The sequence below is a fragment of the Halichoeres trimaculatus genome, unplaced genomic scaffold (genome assembly GCF_033239565.1).
Source record: "Halichoeres trimaculatus isolate MK-OKI-2021-1 unplaced genomic scaffold, fHalTri1.1 fHalTri1_scaffold_5, whole genome shotgun sequence".
Classification (NCBI taxonomy): domain Eukaryota; kingdom Metazoa; phylum Chordata; class Actinopteri; order Labriformes; family Labridae; genus Halichoeres; species Halichoeres trimaculatus.
Window position 1 is genome coordinate 6,501,147 of NW_027437183.1, and position 18,390 is coordinate 6,519,536.

General features: G+C 41.1%; 1 protein-coding gene across 1 annotated transcript in view; it reads left to right on the top strand.

Moving 5' to 3' along the window:
- Positions 1-18,370, top strand: part of srrm4 (serine/arginine repetitive matrix 4) — a 101,471-nt gene extending 83,101 nt beyond the window's left edge. Inside the window, exons 7-13 of the mRNA XM_074669635.1 lie at positions 891-974; positions 3,193-3,358; positions 8,036-8,358; positions 10,436-10,630; positions 10,740-10,841; positions 10,941-11,102; positions 13,427-18,370. Of these exons, the coding sequence (XP_074525736.1) occupies positions 891-974; positions 3,193-3,358; positions 8,036-8,358; positions 10,436-10,630; positions 10,740-10,841; positions 10,941-11,102; positions 13,427-13,691 (1,297 nt within the window). The 3' untranslated portion in view covers positions 13,692-18,370. The remainder of the gene's footprint in view (positions 1-890; positions 975-3,192; positions 3,359-8,035; positions 8,359-10,435; positions 10,631-10,739; positions 10,842-10,940; positions 11,103-13,426) is intronic.
- Positions 18,371-18,390: the final 20 nt, after the last annotated feature.

The window sequence follows — 18,390 nt, forward strand, 5'->3', positions numbered from 1 at the left end:
GGATATGTGAAGTGTAAACAAAGCTGGTTTCAATAGCAACTGGTTCATGACCCATTAAAGGGGCAGGCCTCGAATACCAAGGAATATCCATAGCTCCACCCTCATTGGGCCCCCAGAGGGCTGGCCAATCAGAGAGAAGGGGGTGTGTTGGGCAGGGGGCTTTAAAAAGACAGCAGCCAATAAAGTGACTAAAGTTTTTTTTAATTTTCTTTTCTTTTCCTTTCCTTTTTTTTTTTTTTTTTTTTTTTCTGTAATTCATGTATTGGTACTACAAGGTGATCAGAGGGACAGAAAAAAGAGAAGGAAAAAAAGAGGAAAAAAAAGGACGATACCCCTCTTTAAAACAGTAAATGACCTGTGGGTGGAAGAGAAGAAGACTGACAATAACAAGATTGTTTGTCATATTTGATGTTTAAATTAACACACTTCCTTCAGTTTTGCCTCTAAATCAAGTGATTTAGAGATTTTGGCTTCTCGTTTATCACCTGTCTTCTGTTTCTTTCCATTTGTTGACATGATTTTATCTGGCAGCTGTACAGTTTCTCAAACAGCAACAAAGTAATGTAAAAACCATAGAAACGACAGAAAGGTGTCAGCTGACATCAGAGCTAAATATGCAGTCTGTAGTGTTATAGCATAAAGATAATATGTGTTAGAGAATCAGAGTGTCTGGCACAGACCGTTAGCTTCAGATGTAATCAGCTCAGAGCGTATTGATTGAAGAGAAGCAGCAAATCTGTTCTTGCGATGCTGGAATTTTCTCTTGATAAATTAAAGAATTGACTGCTTGTAGTTGCTGTCAAGTCCTGTGGATTCATTGATCACAGTTCTCGGAGCTCCTTATCAACTTGTGTCTCCTCTCCTCTGTCCCCCCTCGTCACCGCCTCCAGTTCACGGACTCACTCCCGGCGGAGACGACGCCATCGGAGGTCAGAGTCGGACAGTTCTTTCTGCCAATCACCCACAGAGGACAGGTAGGATCCCATCACTCCCCCCTCTCTCCTCCCCCTCCTCCCTTCCTTTATCTTATCAGCTTGAGGTGTCTGCAGAGTTCCCGGTCACACGGCACAGATGACTGATAAGGCGGAGGTGACTTCCTGATCTTGGGCTCTTATCACGGCTTCACAGGAAATGGCCCCAAATTCACTGCACAGATCGATGGACTCAATTATAATGACAAATCTCAGACGTCTGATAGTATGAAAGATGGTTTTTCACTCAGCCTTCACTGGGTGATGGTGAGCTGAGCTGGGAGCACCACGGTTCTTAATGAAGAGTGAATAAAGTGATGAAATGAACCCTTATCAATAATTGATCACCACCAATCTCAGATTAATGGATGCGGAGTCAGTATGACGGATAAACAACTTAGAGGTATAAAAGTTTGGACTCGGATGAAAGTCTGATTTTCAAGCTGTGAAGATACTGAAAGAGCTCCGTTGTAGAAAAGATCTACAGAAGTGTGTGTTTTCCCTTTTTGACGCAGTTAGTTGATTTATTATACAATGCTTCACATCTCAAACTCTCAAACAGACAATTAAAGCACATCTACATCAATGACCAAGACTAACTGATTCAATTTCTGGGTTTGTTCCATATTTTCAAAACCCAAAGAGCATTTTAAGACTTTCATATTCATTTAAAGTACAATGCTTGTGTTTGAAATCTTCCAAAGCAGATTCAAGAAAACTTTATTTCCTCATTTGTCTGGCTGTAATGGTAGAGCAGTAGTCCCATGTTACAGGGTGCAGACGTCATCCTGCTACAACAGGATCATTTCCCATTCCTGCCAAATCCCCCCAAAAAATAATCCCCAAAAAAGTGAGTCAACAACAACATAGTGTCATAGATTCAACAGGTAAACAATGCCCAACTTGTTTGCAGGGTTCAGCTAAAACTAGCAGAGCTAGCATCACCAGCCTTCGCTCCTCCTTACAGGTTAGCATCAACATGCCATCATTCCAATTAACAGGTAACATACTTGTTTAATCATACACATACCGTATTTACCTGAGTAAGACAAGTTCCTTTTCATTGTAAATAATGTGAAAAGTAAGGGGGTTAACTAGGGATGTAATGATACACCCAACTCATGATTCAATATGGTATCCAATACTGGGTTAACAATGCAACTTTCTCTTCTTTTTTTTTTTTTTAATGGACGTAAAAAAATATCACAGCTCCAAACTTTTATAAATAAATTATCTATTTAACACAAACATGATTGACACTTATATAATGCCACTGTGTATCTGGTCTCAACATGGCTTTAAATTTATTAGACTTGCTAATGCACATTCATGTAAGATACATTTCTACACTAAAATTATACACTTGAATATAATATTTATACAGTCATAGTTACTTTTATTTGTGAAAGTAAAGAGTGAATTAGAAGAGGATAAATGGTAATAAGTTGTATATGTGTACATCCTGGCCACCCCTACACTGCTCTCATTGTGCCACCCCAGTCTGAAAGTTTAGACACGTCCCTGCACAATGGCACACAATGAAAGCATGCGCATTATTATAACATTTGAAACACAGATCTTAGTGACTGGATTTATGACCAAATATGAAAGAAGTCTCTATTATTTCAAGATTGTCTCGGAATTTGAATAAAAAATACTAACCATATTTTGGTTATCGGTCTTTTCCTGAAGATTGGTCTTGAAAAGAGGGGGATCATCTTATAATCAGGGTCGTCCTATATTCAGGTCTCTATGGTACTTTGTACAACTATATCTTTATTTACTAGATTGAATTACTGACAACCTAGTGGAGACTGCTACCAGATGTGATCTATAATCTAAGTTTGTTTACATCCAGGTAGTAGAGCCATATGGCAGGAACAATTAATTGGAGCCAAAATAGCTACAGCCAGCTGTGTTGAAACTTAGACACAACACATGATTGACATTTACAGACTTCCATTACAATGGTATCATGAACTTACTTGTCATGAAGTTTCTCTGTATGTGTGTATGAGTATTATGAGCTTTGAGCGTGTCTCTGTTTTCCTGTATCACAGCTGAAGCTCAAAGAATAACCACAGGAAGTAATCTCAGTAAACTTTGACGTGCATCAACCTTATTCTTGTTTTTCTGAAGTCTGGAATTGGCCGTAGCTGAAAGCCGGCATTTGTGTTTCACTTTCTGTGTCGTGAAAACTGAATCCAGTGTTTCCCCACAGACACCATCTGCAGAAATCTGTGGTGCATCGGACATTAGGAGACCTGGCAGCTGTAGTGGAGGAAACTAACGGGGTGCTCGATCACACAGACATGAAGTGGAGACCTGCAACCAAATCAGTGTGTAAAACGGCTCCAAAATATCGCTCCATCCTCTCAACGGCCACCGTAAGTACACTCCAGGACTCTTCACAGTGCCGCCACTGGTTCAGTCTGATTTCTCCGTTATGGTCATGAACAACTGAAAAGTGTCAGTCAACGAGGCAGGGTTGGAAATGATTCTCAGTGGAGGGAAAATATTATTCCCCTTTTGAGATCTGAGCTGCACATATTGCTGTTTTATCTCTTGGTATTTATGTTACACCAAAATACTGTATTAAAAAAAGTAACATGTCTAATCCCAGGGGAACAAAACCAAAGACCATCTCACTGAACTACATATAAACTGTGCATAGGCTGCTTGTATAAAACTGAAACTCTGTACATTCTGCAGAAACTCAACAACTCTTACAGCTGGCGTCCTTAAATGAATGGATTTATCAGGATGTGAAAATGTGAGAGTTCAAAAAACACATTAAAGGACATAAGACTGGGGTAAAGTTATAGAATGGTGCAGAATAAGAAATATTTAGGGCTAAAAATGATTATGAATCCTGACACATTTTCTCCATATCGCCCCCTAATGGAGAATATATTCCTTGGTCAGAAGCAGAGTTTGCTGACGTTTACGCAGCACGTAACGCTACAGAAAACTGACCACTGATCACCTGGTTCCAAGAGACACCTGAGGGACAGGTGAAGTTTGATTTCATCAGTCTGTGATGATGGACCAAGGATGTTTGACCACAGATTCCCCTGATCTAGTTTTTTATTCTTTACAACTTGAGCTTTTGCAGGAGACGCCTATTACATTTTTTAAATGTTGTCAGACACTCTAAGTCTGTGTCAGTTTGAACCCCTCAGTTGCAAAATCAAGCAGTATTAAATCTCATTTCAACCCAAGATGTACTTTTGAGCCAAAAAGGCAGAACAAAATGTTTCTCACAAGAGCTTTAAAGCTACTGTGAGGAGATTTTAGCTGTCTCTGAAACGGACAGAAATCAGGAATGATGCACCTTTTAGGAGCTCTAAAAGCAAACAAGAACATAAATAATAAGTTGGATTATCTCTTTATCATTCTTTTTCATGTCTTTGTGTCTGAGGCAACTGACTGTTAAATGATTGAAGGATACGTTTGTACATGAAGGAACAAGAACAGAAAAGAGAAAATATTATTACCATACCAACTTTATCTATAAAGCACTTTACCACAGCTGTAAACAAAGTGCTATACAGGTAGACAGAATAAAAAGTTGAAAACAGATAGGAAAAACAGACACATAAAAGGAAACATATTAAAAACAACTAAAAAAAATAAAGAGGAATAAGATCAGGCACAGAAACTAAGTCTCACTGAGGTTAGAAGCCAAAGAATAAAAATAAGCAGCCCAGAGTCAAAAGCTTACGACAACGGAACTCAAAAACAAGTTTCTGTGGAGGAGGTATTAACAAAGTTCCGCTTGCATAAAGGACAAAATTAGAGGCAGTGCTGTAGCAGGCAGTGGTTGGGGAGGCAATTAAAGACATTGGCTGTTTTCCAAACCGCCCACTATGCTAGCAGTGTCAACTATTTTGGCTGACATTCAGTCAGTAGTTGTCAGTATGCGAAAACTTGCAAAATCTGCAGTATACCAAAAATCCCTGGATGTCCTACTGATCCAGGAAATTTTCTCAGAATGCAACAGACCAGTCTATCTAGCATACTGTTTCCCACAATGCACGGCGTTAACGCTGTTTGTCTATGCGGGTGGCAGGTTTCTGTGAATTACCGCCATCTACTGGAATGAGTCGGTATTACAACTACAATACAACAACGCTAACGCTAGACTGTGACTGTCTGTGAGATAGAAGTGAAGTGATGCGAAGAAACACCAGTAAATCTTGGTTATAGAGAAGTGTTTTTTCATCAGCTGTAAAAGTAAAAATACCCTTTCAGATTTATTTTCAGTCAATGATATAACTATTGGAGTAAGATTAGAAATCAAGAATGATTATTCTGTGTGATATGATTAACAAAATAACTAAAAAGGTCGAGATCTGCCCATAGCTTGTTTTGTACATTTATAATAACAGCACAAAAACATTATCTGTAGCTCCGCCTTTTGAGGCTGGAAACCAGAGTAGTAGTGGTTTGGAAAACAGCCTGAGAAATTTTCCTTGATCAGTAGGACATCCGAGGATTTTTAGTATACTGCAGATTTTGCAGGTTTTCGCATACTACCCGCTACATACTAAATTTTAGCCAAAATAGGTACTGCTAGTGTAGTAGTCGGTTTGGAAAACAGCCATTGTGAAAGTTCCTTCATTGTTATTTCTTCTTCGTTTCTCACTAAAGCTTTGTATCAAGTAGTAACAGCAACACTGCCCCCATGGTTTCCAGTGGTACTGCCCTGTTTGGTCCGTATCCGTAAGCTTCATGGAAAGGTGCAGACATATGGACCAAATGAATGCAGAACGTTTTTGGAGAAAGCCCTGTCCCCTCTGAGCTTCTTCCTGAACCTTGGTACCTGCAGGAGCAGCTGGTCGGCTGACCTGAGGGACTGAGAGGGTGAATGGGGTGAAGAAGCTTAGAGAGGCAAGGTGGGGAAAGACCACTCAAACATTAAAAAACAAGCTTGAGAATTTTAAAATTAACTCTGAAAGCCATCGGCGGCCAGTGAAGTGAAGCCAGTACCTGTTAGAAGTGATGCATCTGCAGATGCGAGAGCAGGGTCTGACTCACTCAAACATAAAGTGTGTTACAGAAATCCAAACGGGATGAAATAAAAGCATGGGTCACGGTTTGAAAGTGCTACCTGGAAAGAAAAAAATTGACCTCTGCCAACCACCTTAAACGATAAAAACAAAACTTAACAACAGTTTTAAATTTATTAGTCCACATAGTCCACAAGAGGGCACTAAAATCAACAGATACTGAAAGTTCCATACTGGAGCTTTAATGTTTGTTCAGTCAGTATGGAGACTGGGCTGGAGCAAGATTTAATTTGAATCTTTTAATCTTGATTTTTTTAAATGTGATTTTTTCTTGTCTTTTATAATAAAACTTCCTTCGCATGGTTGCAGTTTCTCTGAGGTGAAAGAAGGAGAAAAGAAGCATCTTTAAGGTTAAGGTTGGTTTCCCAAAGAGCCCCATGAAAACAGCTCTGTCCTTAAACTCATTGTCTCGTGCTTATTGGAGCATGAAATATATTTAATTTCTCTCCAGCAATCATTAAATTATGCTAATTGCAAAGACAAATGTCTTTAATTACACACCACAGGGTTTTAATTGAAATTCAATAAATTAATCCATATATTGAATCACGGCTGGTGTTTGATACATCCCTGAGTCTTTCAGGAGGACTCCACAGCGCGGGCTGCTCACGGGTTATTTATAGGTTTCTATTCAAGGGAAAAAAGCACCTTCTTTTAAAAGTTACACAGAATAATCTTTGCGTCCCCAAAAACCAACCTGAAAAGGGAAAGATTATTCCATCAGTTGTGTTTTGTGTGGTGTGTGTGCACTGAATTTCAACAAAACATGACCCTTTACTGTGAACATGCTTTATGAAATGTTGACTTTCTTTTGTGGTGGAAGCACAACAACCAGAAAAGGAAGCACACGTTTGCAGGGATTAAAGTGACTGTTCGTTGCAGTGTTGCCAAAATACCTGGAGAATGTCTCTGTTTTAAACTTCTTTCTTTAAATAAAAGCTTCACTCCTGAGAACGCACAGATGTACGCAGATCCAAGTGGTAAACACGGATGGTAAAGGAACAGAGATTTGTTTTAATTTCCCTCAGGACTTGGTCCGTTGTGTTTGGGGGGAAGCTTCAGGAGGAGCGACAGGCTGATAAACCTCTCAGTGTTTTAATAAGTAAAGAGAGATCACAATTTGATGAGATTACTCCACCATGATCCGTGGAGATTTACTTTCTCTTTCCGTCTGTTGATGAAAAAAACATTTTAAAAACCTTTATTATTTTCGGTTTCCAGCTTCAATAAAAAAAAAATCTCCAGAAGAATCAAAGTCCAGTTCCAGTCAAAGTCGAACTGGCTCTGGGTTTAAAGAGAGGGTTATTGTCTTTTTCTTGTAATTCTCGACTCTAATGATGCACTTATGTTGCCCGCTCTTCCCTTTTTCTTACACCTTACCTACTTAAGGAGGAAATCTTGATTGGTAAGTCGATGCTATCCGCAGATTCAGGGATTTACTTGTAGGTCGGTGCAGGCTAATTATTTACTTCTTACAGGAGAAAGAGTCATCTGTCCTTTTCTGAGGGCTTTCTTAGTTAGACTGATGGGATCTCTCTTTGTCTGCAATCCTTTTCATTTCTACATAAAACCCATTTTGTGATGTTTGTTCAATGTTCTTTAAATGAGGCTTTTGGAGCGGGCTATTCTTTACTCTTCTTCTCCTCACTGCAGTTAGAGGCGGTAGATCTTTCCACGCATAGTTTTTCTTTCTCCTCTGCTCTTCTCTTCTTCCTTTCATATACTTGTTTTAGTTTAGACTTACTTTATATCAATTTGTTTCTCGTTGAGTTCAGACCTTCTTTGAGGTTTATCGCATGCTTCAGATTTGCATGATGTCTTTTATCTTTCAAAGTTTATGTCCGAAGAAAAGAAAAGAAACCTCTTCTCTGTGTTTTGGAGGGATTATGTTGTTTCTTACCTAGTCTACTCACAGTTCATCAAAGCAGATAGCAGGATCCAGGTGTTTGTGTATGTTTGCTTTTAAGCTGCAGCCTCTTTGTCTGTTTGCAGATTGTGTCATCAAAACCTGTAGACGAGCTCTTACACACAAACGGGTCTCAGGATTTGTCGAGCCACATCGAAGTGCCGCACGATTACGATTCTGGGAATGACACGTCCTCACCGCCATCGAGCAAAACTGGCGTTTCTCGAGCGAGTGTCGCTGACAACAAGAGGAGTCACTGTCAGCGCCTGGCGTCTCCGGAGAAGCTGAAGTTTAACGACAGAGACAACGTCTCTGATTCAGGAAACTCTGTGACCAGCTACGCCTCCCTGTGCAGACCGTACGGGGACGATGGCTTGTCTGCAGCACTCTTCAGCGCAAACAGCAAGAGGTAACGTGGTCTCCACAGGGTCACAGCCCTTAATTACCAAACTTCTAAGACTTTGTTTTTTTCCACAGATTGTAAGACCCTATGTTCCCACAGCCTGAAAATCATCACAACTTCAATCATCCCAAGACAAAATAAAATAGGCTGATCAAAAAGGGATTCACCTGAAGCACACCTTATAGACACAGAAAGCTTGTTTTCATTTCTTTTAGTAAGACAAACACAAACAGTGTCCAGGGCTGTGGGAACATAGAGCTGTATGAACATTAGGCTGTGGGAACATGATTGTGGAGACACAAGGTTGTGGGAATATAAGGCTGTGTAAACATTGGGCTGTGGATACAGAGGGCTGTAGGAACAGGCCTGTGGGAACAACGGGCTGTGGGAATACAAGGCTGTAGCAATAAAGGGCTGTGGGAACATAGTTGTGGGAACACAGTGTGGGAACAGAGTTGTGTGGGAACAAAGGTCTGTCAAAAACAGGGCTGTGGGAACATAGTGCTGTAGCAATAAAGGGCTGTGGGAACACAAAGTTGTGGGAACATAGTTGTGGGAATATAAGGATGCGGGAACACAGGGCTGGGGAACCACAGGGCTGTGGCAACAAAGGGCTGTGGGAACAGAGCTGTGTGCGAACAAAGGCCTGTCAAAAACAAGGCTGTGGGAACATAGTGCTGTAGCAACAAAGGGCTGTAGGAACATAGTGTGGGAACATAGTTGTGGGAACATAGGGCTATGGGAACACAGGGCTGTGGCAACAAAGGGCTGTGGGAACACAGTGTGGGAACAAAGGGCTGTCATACACAGGGCTGTGGGAACATAGTTCTGTAGCAACAAAGGGCTGTGGGAACACAGAGTTGTGGGAATAGAGCTGTAGGAACATAGGGCTGTGGGAACACAGGGCTGGGGAACCACAGGGCTGTGGCAACAAAGGGCTGTGGGAACAGAGCTGTGTGCGAACAAAGGCCTGTCAAAAACAAGGCTGTGGGAACATAGTGCTGTAACAACAAAGGGCTGTAGGAACATAGTGTGGGAACATAGGGCTATGGGAACATAGGGCTATGGGAACACAGGGCTGTGGCAACAAAGGGCTGTGGGAACACAGTGTGGGAACAAAGGGCTGTCAAACACAGGGCTGTGGGAACATAGTTCTGTAGCAACAAAGGGCTGTGGGAACACAGAGTTGTGGGAATAGAGCTGTAGGAACATAGGGCTGTGGGAACACAGGGCTGGGGAACCACAGGGCTGTGGCAACAAAGGGCTGTGGTAACACAATGTGGGAACAGAGGGCTGTTGTAACATAGGGTATTGGGGATTAGTGTTGTGGGAACAGAGCTGTGGGAATACAGGGCTGTGGGAACAAAGTGCTTTGGGAACACAGTGCAAAAACAGAGGGCTGTGAAATACAGAGCTATGGGGACATTGTGCTACAGCAACAAAGGGCTGTGGAAACAGTGTTTTGGGAACAGAGCTGTGGGAACACAGGGTTATGGGAATTAGTGCTGTGGGAACAGGTTTTTGGGAACACAGGGATGTATGAACATAGAGCTTTTGGAAGACTATGCTGTGAGAACATTGGTCAATGGGAACATAGGACTGTTGGGACTCAGGCCTGTGGGAACATTGGACTGTTGTAACATAGGGCTCTGGGAACACAGGGCTGTGGGAACATAGTACTGTGGCAACAAAGGGATGTGGGAACAGAGGGCTGATGTAACATAGGGTTATGGGAATTAGTGCTGTGGGAACATAAGTTTGTGGGAACACAGGGCTGTAGGAATATAGAGCTGTGGGAACACAATGCTGTGTGAACACTGGTCTATGGGAACATAGGGCTGTTGGGACACAGGCCTGTGGGAACATTGGCTCGCCCCTTTTTTACAATGAATAATCCATTTGAATGAGTTCTCACCACGGACACAGCAAGCTGTTTATCTTCTGTTTCCATGCTCTGTTTCCTCTTTTGAAATATTCATTAAAGGAGAATAACAGAGAGCAGGTCTTAAAAAAAGCAGCCCAGCGTAGAGTGTTAGTGTTATCACTCAAAGCAGTGAAACGTCTTAATGTGTTTTCTTCACAGGGAGCAGATAACCTTGGGGTGTCGGGTAGAAGTGGTGAGATCTCCAAAGACCTCCAGCTGTTCACAGAGGATGAACAAATCATCTGGAAGGCGTCTGAAAAGCCGGCCATCCAGCAGCAGGAGCAGGAGCAGGTCCTCGGGGAGTTCCAGATACTCGGGACGCTACTCTCGAAGCCCGTCGCTGTCGTCCTGCAGGTGCGTGAAGTTTCACATCACGAGCGTACACCAATGTCACAGTTTGACTAGGTACATTTACTCCTACGTGTTTGGCTGTTTGAGACAGAGCTTTTTCTCTTGTTCCCAGTTCGTATTCGCGTTCACCGAGTTACTCCTCCGATCCGAGGAGGCGAGGCAGCGTGGCCAGCCTGAGCTCCAGAGGAAGCTACTCCAGATACTCTCCTGACAGGTGCCCTGATGATCTTCATTAGTGTTTCACAAATATAAATTATATATCTTTACATTGTGGATGTGTTGATTAAAGTTTCATATTGTGTCTGCGTCCCAGACTGCGAGACAGAAAGAGAACCCCGAGCTCCAGAGAGACAGATGTGAAGCGTGCACACAAGCTCAGCGGAAAGAGACGACGACGGCGACGCAAATCCTACTCCCCCATGAAGAAGAGGAGGAGAGACTCACCGAGCCATCTGGAAGCCCGCCGAATCACAAGGTAGCCTCCAGCTGGTAATTTATAGCTAGACTTTCCCTTTTTGTGTGCCTAAAAGCAGCAAAAACGCTCGGCTGGTTCCTCCCTCCACCCCCTCAGTTGAACAGATCCCCGACTCCAAGTCACATCGTGTTGATGTGCCATGCACCTTGAAATGGCGTTTCGCCCGAGGATGAGATAACCGTCAGCTCTGATGCCACCGCAGGTGCTAAAGAAGCAGATGGTGAACACAAGCAACCTGAAATGTAAAAAAAGAACAAGCGAGTCTGTTCCCTCAGTTTTTTTTTTTAGCAGATCTTCTGCCACACTGTTAGAGTCACTTTTCTTTTATTTCATGCTGCTTTCTTTCTGCAACGAATGACAAAGAGCCAGAATGTGAAGCTAAGAGCACATGAAGCTGCAGAGAGGTTACAAATAACAAAGTTTGTAGATATTACTCCACTGATCTGGATTGTTCTGTCTGCAAAATTTAATATTATCAAATTTTTTTACGCACTGATTGAGTTCAGCTCATGTCAGGGAGATGGATCCTGCACTGGGTTGCACCAGCTCTGCATAAATCTGGTCTTAGCCTGATTCAGATTTGTTATTCAAGACAGAGTTTTTATGCTTCTTACTTTTTAGGGGTTGTACCAAATGAGATTTTTCAAAGTTAAGCCTAAGTTAGATATTGAATCTTGTGCCCTGAAAAACCTTTGTAAATCACATGTTCTTTAAGTTCATTGTGCTGAAAGATGGAGGAGCAGATGGTTTCACCAGCAGTTTGGCATCTGCAGGGGAGGCGTCATGGGTGGGCCCAACGGTCCCTTGCCCACATACTTTCTGGCAGGCCCACCTCAAAATTTTCTTTGGAAAAGATATTGTCTTTATTTTTAATTTTCATTTTTTTAAACCAGTTTTAAAGAGGAATATTAGAACATCTTGTCACACTTATTTTTTTATCATTAGTTGTCCCGTCTTTATAAAATGAGACAAGTTTGGTAATCTTATAGCCTGTTGGTAAGGCAAGGTGATTTTTTTTTATATAGCACATTTCAGCAAGGCAATTCAAAGCGCTTATAAAAAAAAAAACATATAAAAAGAAAACAATAAAAATTCAATTAAAAAGCAGATAGAGCCAGTGGGAGCATTTAAATGTTAACCAAAAGAGGCCCCAGGATGGAGCCTTGGGGGACTCCATATGTTATTTTTGTCTGCTCAGTGGTATGATAAAACGTTATGAATCATTTAGCCTCATGTTATACTGGTAGACAAGAGAATGATTTTGGGAAAGACTTTGGGCTTTTGTCTTTTATTTAACTGTGGTTAATGTTTCTGCTCTTACAGCCTATAATACATGGACAGTTGAGGCAGCGCAGCTCATTGGTGCGTTAGAGCACTACTCTTTGGACGATACCATTGAGATGTGGAACCCCAAAATATTAACAATTAAATAAATTAAAACAGCATTTTGAAATAAATACCATTTCGATAAATGACAAATGTGTAATATGGTCATGGAATTGTGAAATAAGGCGATGTTATGATGAAATATGTTTTATTATTCTTTAATATTGAATTATTATAATAAAATATTTCATAATGATCATTTTAACAATTTAATACTTTTTAAAGGAATAAATTTTTGTTCATTTTTTAAACTTTTAAGAAATAAAAAGTAAAATAATTCAATATCAAAGAATAGTAAAAAAAGATTTCATAATAACATTGCCTTATTTCACAACTTAATGACCAAATTACATATTTGTCAGTTATTTATCAAAATGATATTTATTTTAAAATGCTGTTTTTATTTATTTAACTTGAAATCTTTTGGGGTTCCATATTGAAAGGCTTTGTTGTCTGATGGACTAAAATTTTATCAACTATTAAAGGATCAGAAAGAAACCAAATTTGCTTTAAAACGTACATAGAAACAGTACTATATCTATATTTATGTAGTAAAAGTTATTTACCAACTTTTGTAATTTAAGGCCCACCCATAATTGAAATCCTGACTCCGCCCCTGGTCTTCAGTGCACTTCTGTCTGTCTCCCACTGCTTTTGGTTTGAATTCCTGCTTTTTTTTCCACACGCAGAGATCATTTCATCAGCATAACTATTTGTTGTGGTCAAGTAATTGAAAAAAAAACAAAAATCAGTCAGAAAAAAAATAAATTGAGTCTGTTCACTTTCCCTGTGCAGGTTGTATTCAGTTGATTTTATGGCACCAAGTGGAGAAACGCTGATTTGTGCAGCTTTAATGTGAAGTAAAGAGCACTTACAGCAGCTTTAACGCCCCCACTGTTCCCCACTTTCACACTTATTATCTTTCTGGCTCTCCACAGTGCCAGGAAGCGCCCCATCCCTTACTTCCGACCCAGCCCTTCCTCCAGCAGTCGCTCCACCAGCGTGTCGTCCTGGAGCAGCCTCTTCACTCGCAGCCGCAGCCGCAGCTCGATCCACAGCCTCAGCCGGAGCCGGAGCAGAAGCCACAGTCGCTCCTCCTACAGGAGCTACAGCCGCAGCTCGTCCTGGAACTCCATCTTTGGAACCCGCAGCCGCAGCAGGAGCCGCGGTCCGTTGAACAAACGAAACAAAAACAGGCATTAGAGTTCCTGGAAGAGAACATTAAGCGGCTGAAGTTGTGTTTCCAGTTGAGAGCAGGGACAGTGTTGGATGTCGGAGCAATCGACTGTGAGCATCCGCTTTGACGCTTGAGTGGAAACGTCCCAGCAGGGGTCCGAACACGTTTCTCATTGATGCAGTCTTGTTCTGTGGGAGATCTCTGGAGACTGAATGTCTTTTTGTTTGTTTGTTTTGTTCTCGTGCTGCATCTTTCTCTTGCATCAGCACGCAGACGGTTCACCTCTCAGATATGTACTGAAGAAACTGCACATAAGACAGGAAGAGTGGATCGCTTGTTTCCTCATTTCAACATGTGTGCATGCTTCATTTAATCCACTTCATTTGTTGCTGAGTTTTTCTAAACCGAATATTTATTTGAGGATTGGGTTGAAGATGCTGCATAAAAAGTCAGAGGAGCAACAAAAAATAGGTAGATATGCAGAAAGTTGGCTGAAGCACAACGTAAACACTTTTTAAGTTTCACAGGACATCAAATACTGACTGTCCCTTGTCATATCTTTAGCGCGGTGATGTGAAGTATGGGAGTAACATTTAAACTCTTTGATCCAAGTGTTAACAAATGGCTTCAGAGGGATCGTTATCAATACAGGGAAAAAAGCCTCACAGCTCTGATCTCGACACTTCACAGGGCTGAAATAAAAAACTCTGAAAAATGAAACGGCGAGGGTTGCCTGACGGCGAGCAAACTGCCTGTCAGCTCAAATGTCAAATTAATTTATCCTCTGATCAGGTGGAAAACAATTGAAATGTCAGTGCGTGTAGTACAACAGTGAGCGATTGGAGCGTTGTGCAGGGAACGAGGACGGAGATTTCTTTTGACAAAATGTCCTCAGAGTCAGGGGAGGTTTTTCTACCAACTGACAGGGAACAGGGATAATTAAGAGTGAAATGAAATGGACTTTTGTCTATGTCCTTTCATAAATCATGAACATGTTTCAGCCTCAGTTAATTGCCAAACCTGTTGCAGAAGAGGACGAAGCTGCACCTCTTCCAGCTTAACGCTAAAATAAGTCCTCTGAAGCAGTTTGATGTACTTGAACATTGTTTTAATCAGCACACTGGAACCAAACACGTTTGTTTATAGTTCTTTTCTTGATTTGCGTCTCACAGACGGAAGCGTTATGACCTGTGCAGCACCATACATATTTATGACTTATTTAATATTTATTGCTTTTTCGTCCCTCTCAGTGGTGGTCAATCTTTCTATGCAAGAATGTCAATTTGTAGTTTTTATGACACTGCTGTTATTTATTATTGGTTTGTTGTACATCTTGCTCTGTTTTGACTCCTTGTTGTCTTACGAAGCTCGTTAAGAAGCAGATTTTCAAACGATGGAGGAGCAAAGCATCCCTGAGATTCCTCAAACATCCATCACGAATCCCAACAATGAGGCAGTTTTTTTTAAAAATTTTTATGCTAGGAATTAAATAAATGAATCAGTTTCATCGTCAAATGTGTCAAAACGAGGTCACGTCTTGAGGCCGGCTAATTTAGCTTAGCATATGTTGCAAAAGTTGATGGCACTTCTTAAAGGTGCAGTATGTAGATCTAGCAGCTGTTAACTAAACCGACTTGTTAGAGATATAGTATTATTATCTTTAGTGTGTTTATATCAGTGTATAATCCCCTGAATATATTAAAAAAAATCATTAAATGAGCATTTTATATCAACCCTGGCAGCAGGCCCTTTTCCATGCAGGCTGTCATCTTGCATCGCCAAACAGACAAGCTAGTTATGAAACAAAACAAGTGGTTGTGTGGTGGGCAATGAAGGACATTTACACGGGTAGAAATTCAGCACATGGGTGAATAGACTTGTCATGTATTACAGGAGCTTCTTGACCTTATAGGCCACCGTTTCTGCACCAATAGGAGGAGTGATCTGACCACAACATGAAGCTAAATATTCTTATTCCTACACCCTGAACTTCAAACTGTAATTGGCGCTAATGCAGGTTACAGGTTATTTTAAAATGCTACTTCTTAGCATCCCGATCGGGTTGAGCAGGATTGGATTAATTTACAGCACATCTAGATCTCTATGATAACACCACGCTGGCTGACAAAGATTAGTCATGAGAAGTGAGATCTGTGTTTTTCTCTGCTAAAAACGATATCTGTGATTAATTTTGTAGTGATCGTTGACACTGGAGCCTAACTGTCAGACAGAAAAAGGACAGAAGAGTAGAGGGCAGCTAAACAGGAGAGTGATACAGCCCGAGCCAAAGGCTAACACAGTAGCTAAACTGTTTGAGATAATGTCTGTTCCAACAGGTTACGTTAGCTCTGCTTGGTAGATGACTGGCAGGACATAGCTAACCGGGATTCACTAACGTTACACATTACGGACGCGTCTTAGAGCACCAGACTGCCAGCTGCGCTGAATATAGACAGCTACTAAACTACTTAAAAACTGACAGTGTTTACTTGTTGTCACGTTAGCCTACAGATGGGTTGGAGCCCTATGGCGCTACATATGTCTACTACAATGTTGTACTGATAAATACCTTATCTCAGCATGTTGTATCCAGTAAAAAGTTGTCTGGGACAGAGATTTTTTTTTCAATCCAATCTCCATTTAATTCTAAAATAAACACACACCTGGCTAAAAGTAATTTACAACAGTGTGAGTGAGACTCCGGGCCAGAAGGTGGCGAGAGAGTGCAATTAAAAAAGATCCTCTTCATAGCATTTTTAAAACGAACGCTTTAACGTCACTATGAGTTGTTTGGTGTCATAGATGAGACTAGTGGCAGTGAGGTGAACTGCAGCCAGCATCCCAAACCTAACACCACCTCTGAGTTAGCATTAGCTAGCATCCTGGGCATCAGTTCAAACATGATTACTGTAAACACAAGACAGAAGAATCATTCTAGCATCAAACTAGCCCTTTGTTTCATCTGTAATTTGGGGTTAACTAATCCTACGATAGGCAAGCTAAGGTTGCTAGCTAGATACACTTTGGCTCATGTTCAGTGAAAGTAATGTGAGTCTGGTTGGGTTAGCTAACACAATCTACTCAGTATTTTCCACCAGGTCAATATTAGCATGTTATCAAGCTACGTCTTTTAGTTTATCAGTATGCTAACCACAACGATGTCTGGGCAGCTGTTAGCTGTTTGTGCTCAGGTTCTGATTCTTAACAAAGTCTGATGGTGCTAATATTACCTTGGGGGGGATCAAACACACACAACTAGTGTGTTCTCCTATTGGCCTAAATCGTGACTGCTCGTTTGGAGTAATTTTTTAGAAGGACCAGCTGTATGCCAAGGAATCTTAGAATCACAGCACTTGGCAAGATGTAAAATCATGAGTCCACCTTCAATTCTTCCCACACTTGGGTTTTTTTAAGACTTAGGAAATAAGAGGTAATCCAAGCTAGCTTTCCTTCTGTTTTCTAGTTTTTATGCTAAGCTATGCTAAACGGCTGCCTATCAGGACTTAATGCTTTAAAAAGACATGATGTTTCTCGTTTTAGTCTTGGCAATAAAACAAGTACACTTGTTTACCCAAAGTGAAACTATCAAAGTTAATTCCAGGCTGCTTTGACTCCAGAGTTTGAATCTGTAAAAAAAAAAAAAAGTTTCAAACTGCCTCTCCGTCTAATTAAGAGCGTTATATTTCTCAATCATTTCAAATCCATCATCCTGTCTGTGGAAGCGCTCCAGGCCTGACAGACTGCTCTCTATGCACTCAATACTCTCAGATTATTTCCCTGAATGTCAACTTAATTGGACGAATGAGGGAAACACGATGCTGGAGGAGGAAGGAACTTGGCGCAGAAGTCATTCAGAAACTCCAAAGCGATGATGACTCGTGTCAGCCCGCGTTGACGGCGCGCTGAGGGGAGATTTGTGCAGTCGTGCTGATAAATTTTCAGGATGGGTGCCCCGGCCAGCGCCCCCCCTCCCTTACCATCTCACACTGTAAAGTTTACACAAGTCCTTGTTGAGAGTCATTTTTTGATGATGTAATTACTGTGGTGTAAATATGCATCTGCATTGTACAAATTATACAGAAAGTGTAATATTTGATTAGGAGAATGTGTTGGGTGTTAAATTGTTGGTTATGTCGGTGAAAAAGGAAAAGAAATGAGCCAATGAGGCGCCAATCAATGATCTGTAGATGTCTTTGTGCTGAGGATCCCTCCGATCATCCCTTTTGTTCTTTCAAAGATCCACAATAACAGAAGCATAGAGCAATAGTGATCCAGTGTTTCAGTGATGAATTATGCATACTCTCTGTTTTCCATCTGAAGGAGCATATTGGAGACGCATAATGTTTTTCATACTGTCACATTCTATCTTGTGTCAGTGAAAACTCCTCCAGTGTAATAATGTGTCACCTGGAAATTGAATAACCCCATGAAATCAACTTTCCCTCTCACTGCGTGTTTAGAATAAGCTATATTAAAGAAAAGAAAAAAAACATGTTCTGAATAAAAGTACACCTCTGAAGTCTTGGTTTATGTCCTGACAGTAAACACAGGTAACATGTGTAAGAAGCTGACTCTTATGTTTTTATCCGTACAGTGACTTCACATGTAAGATCTGAAGCTCTGCGTTACACTCTATTAAAAAGCGGTGAGTCATGAAGAGGAGGGGTCTCCAGCTCTGCATGAGAGACATGTGCACGGTCACTTAATTTGGTCAAAAGGAGGCGT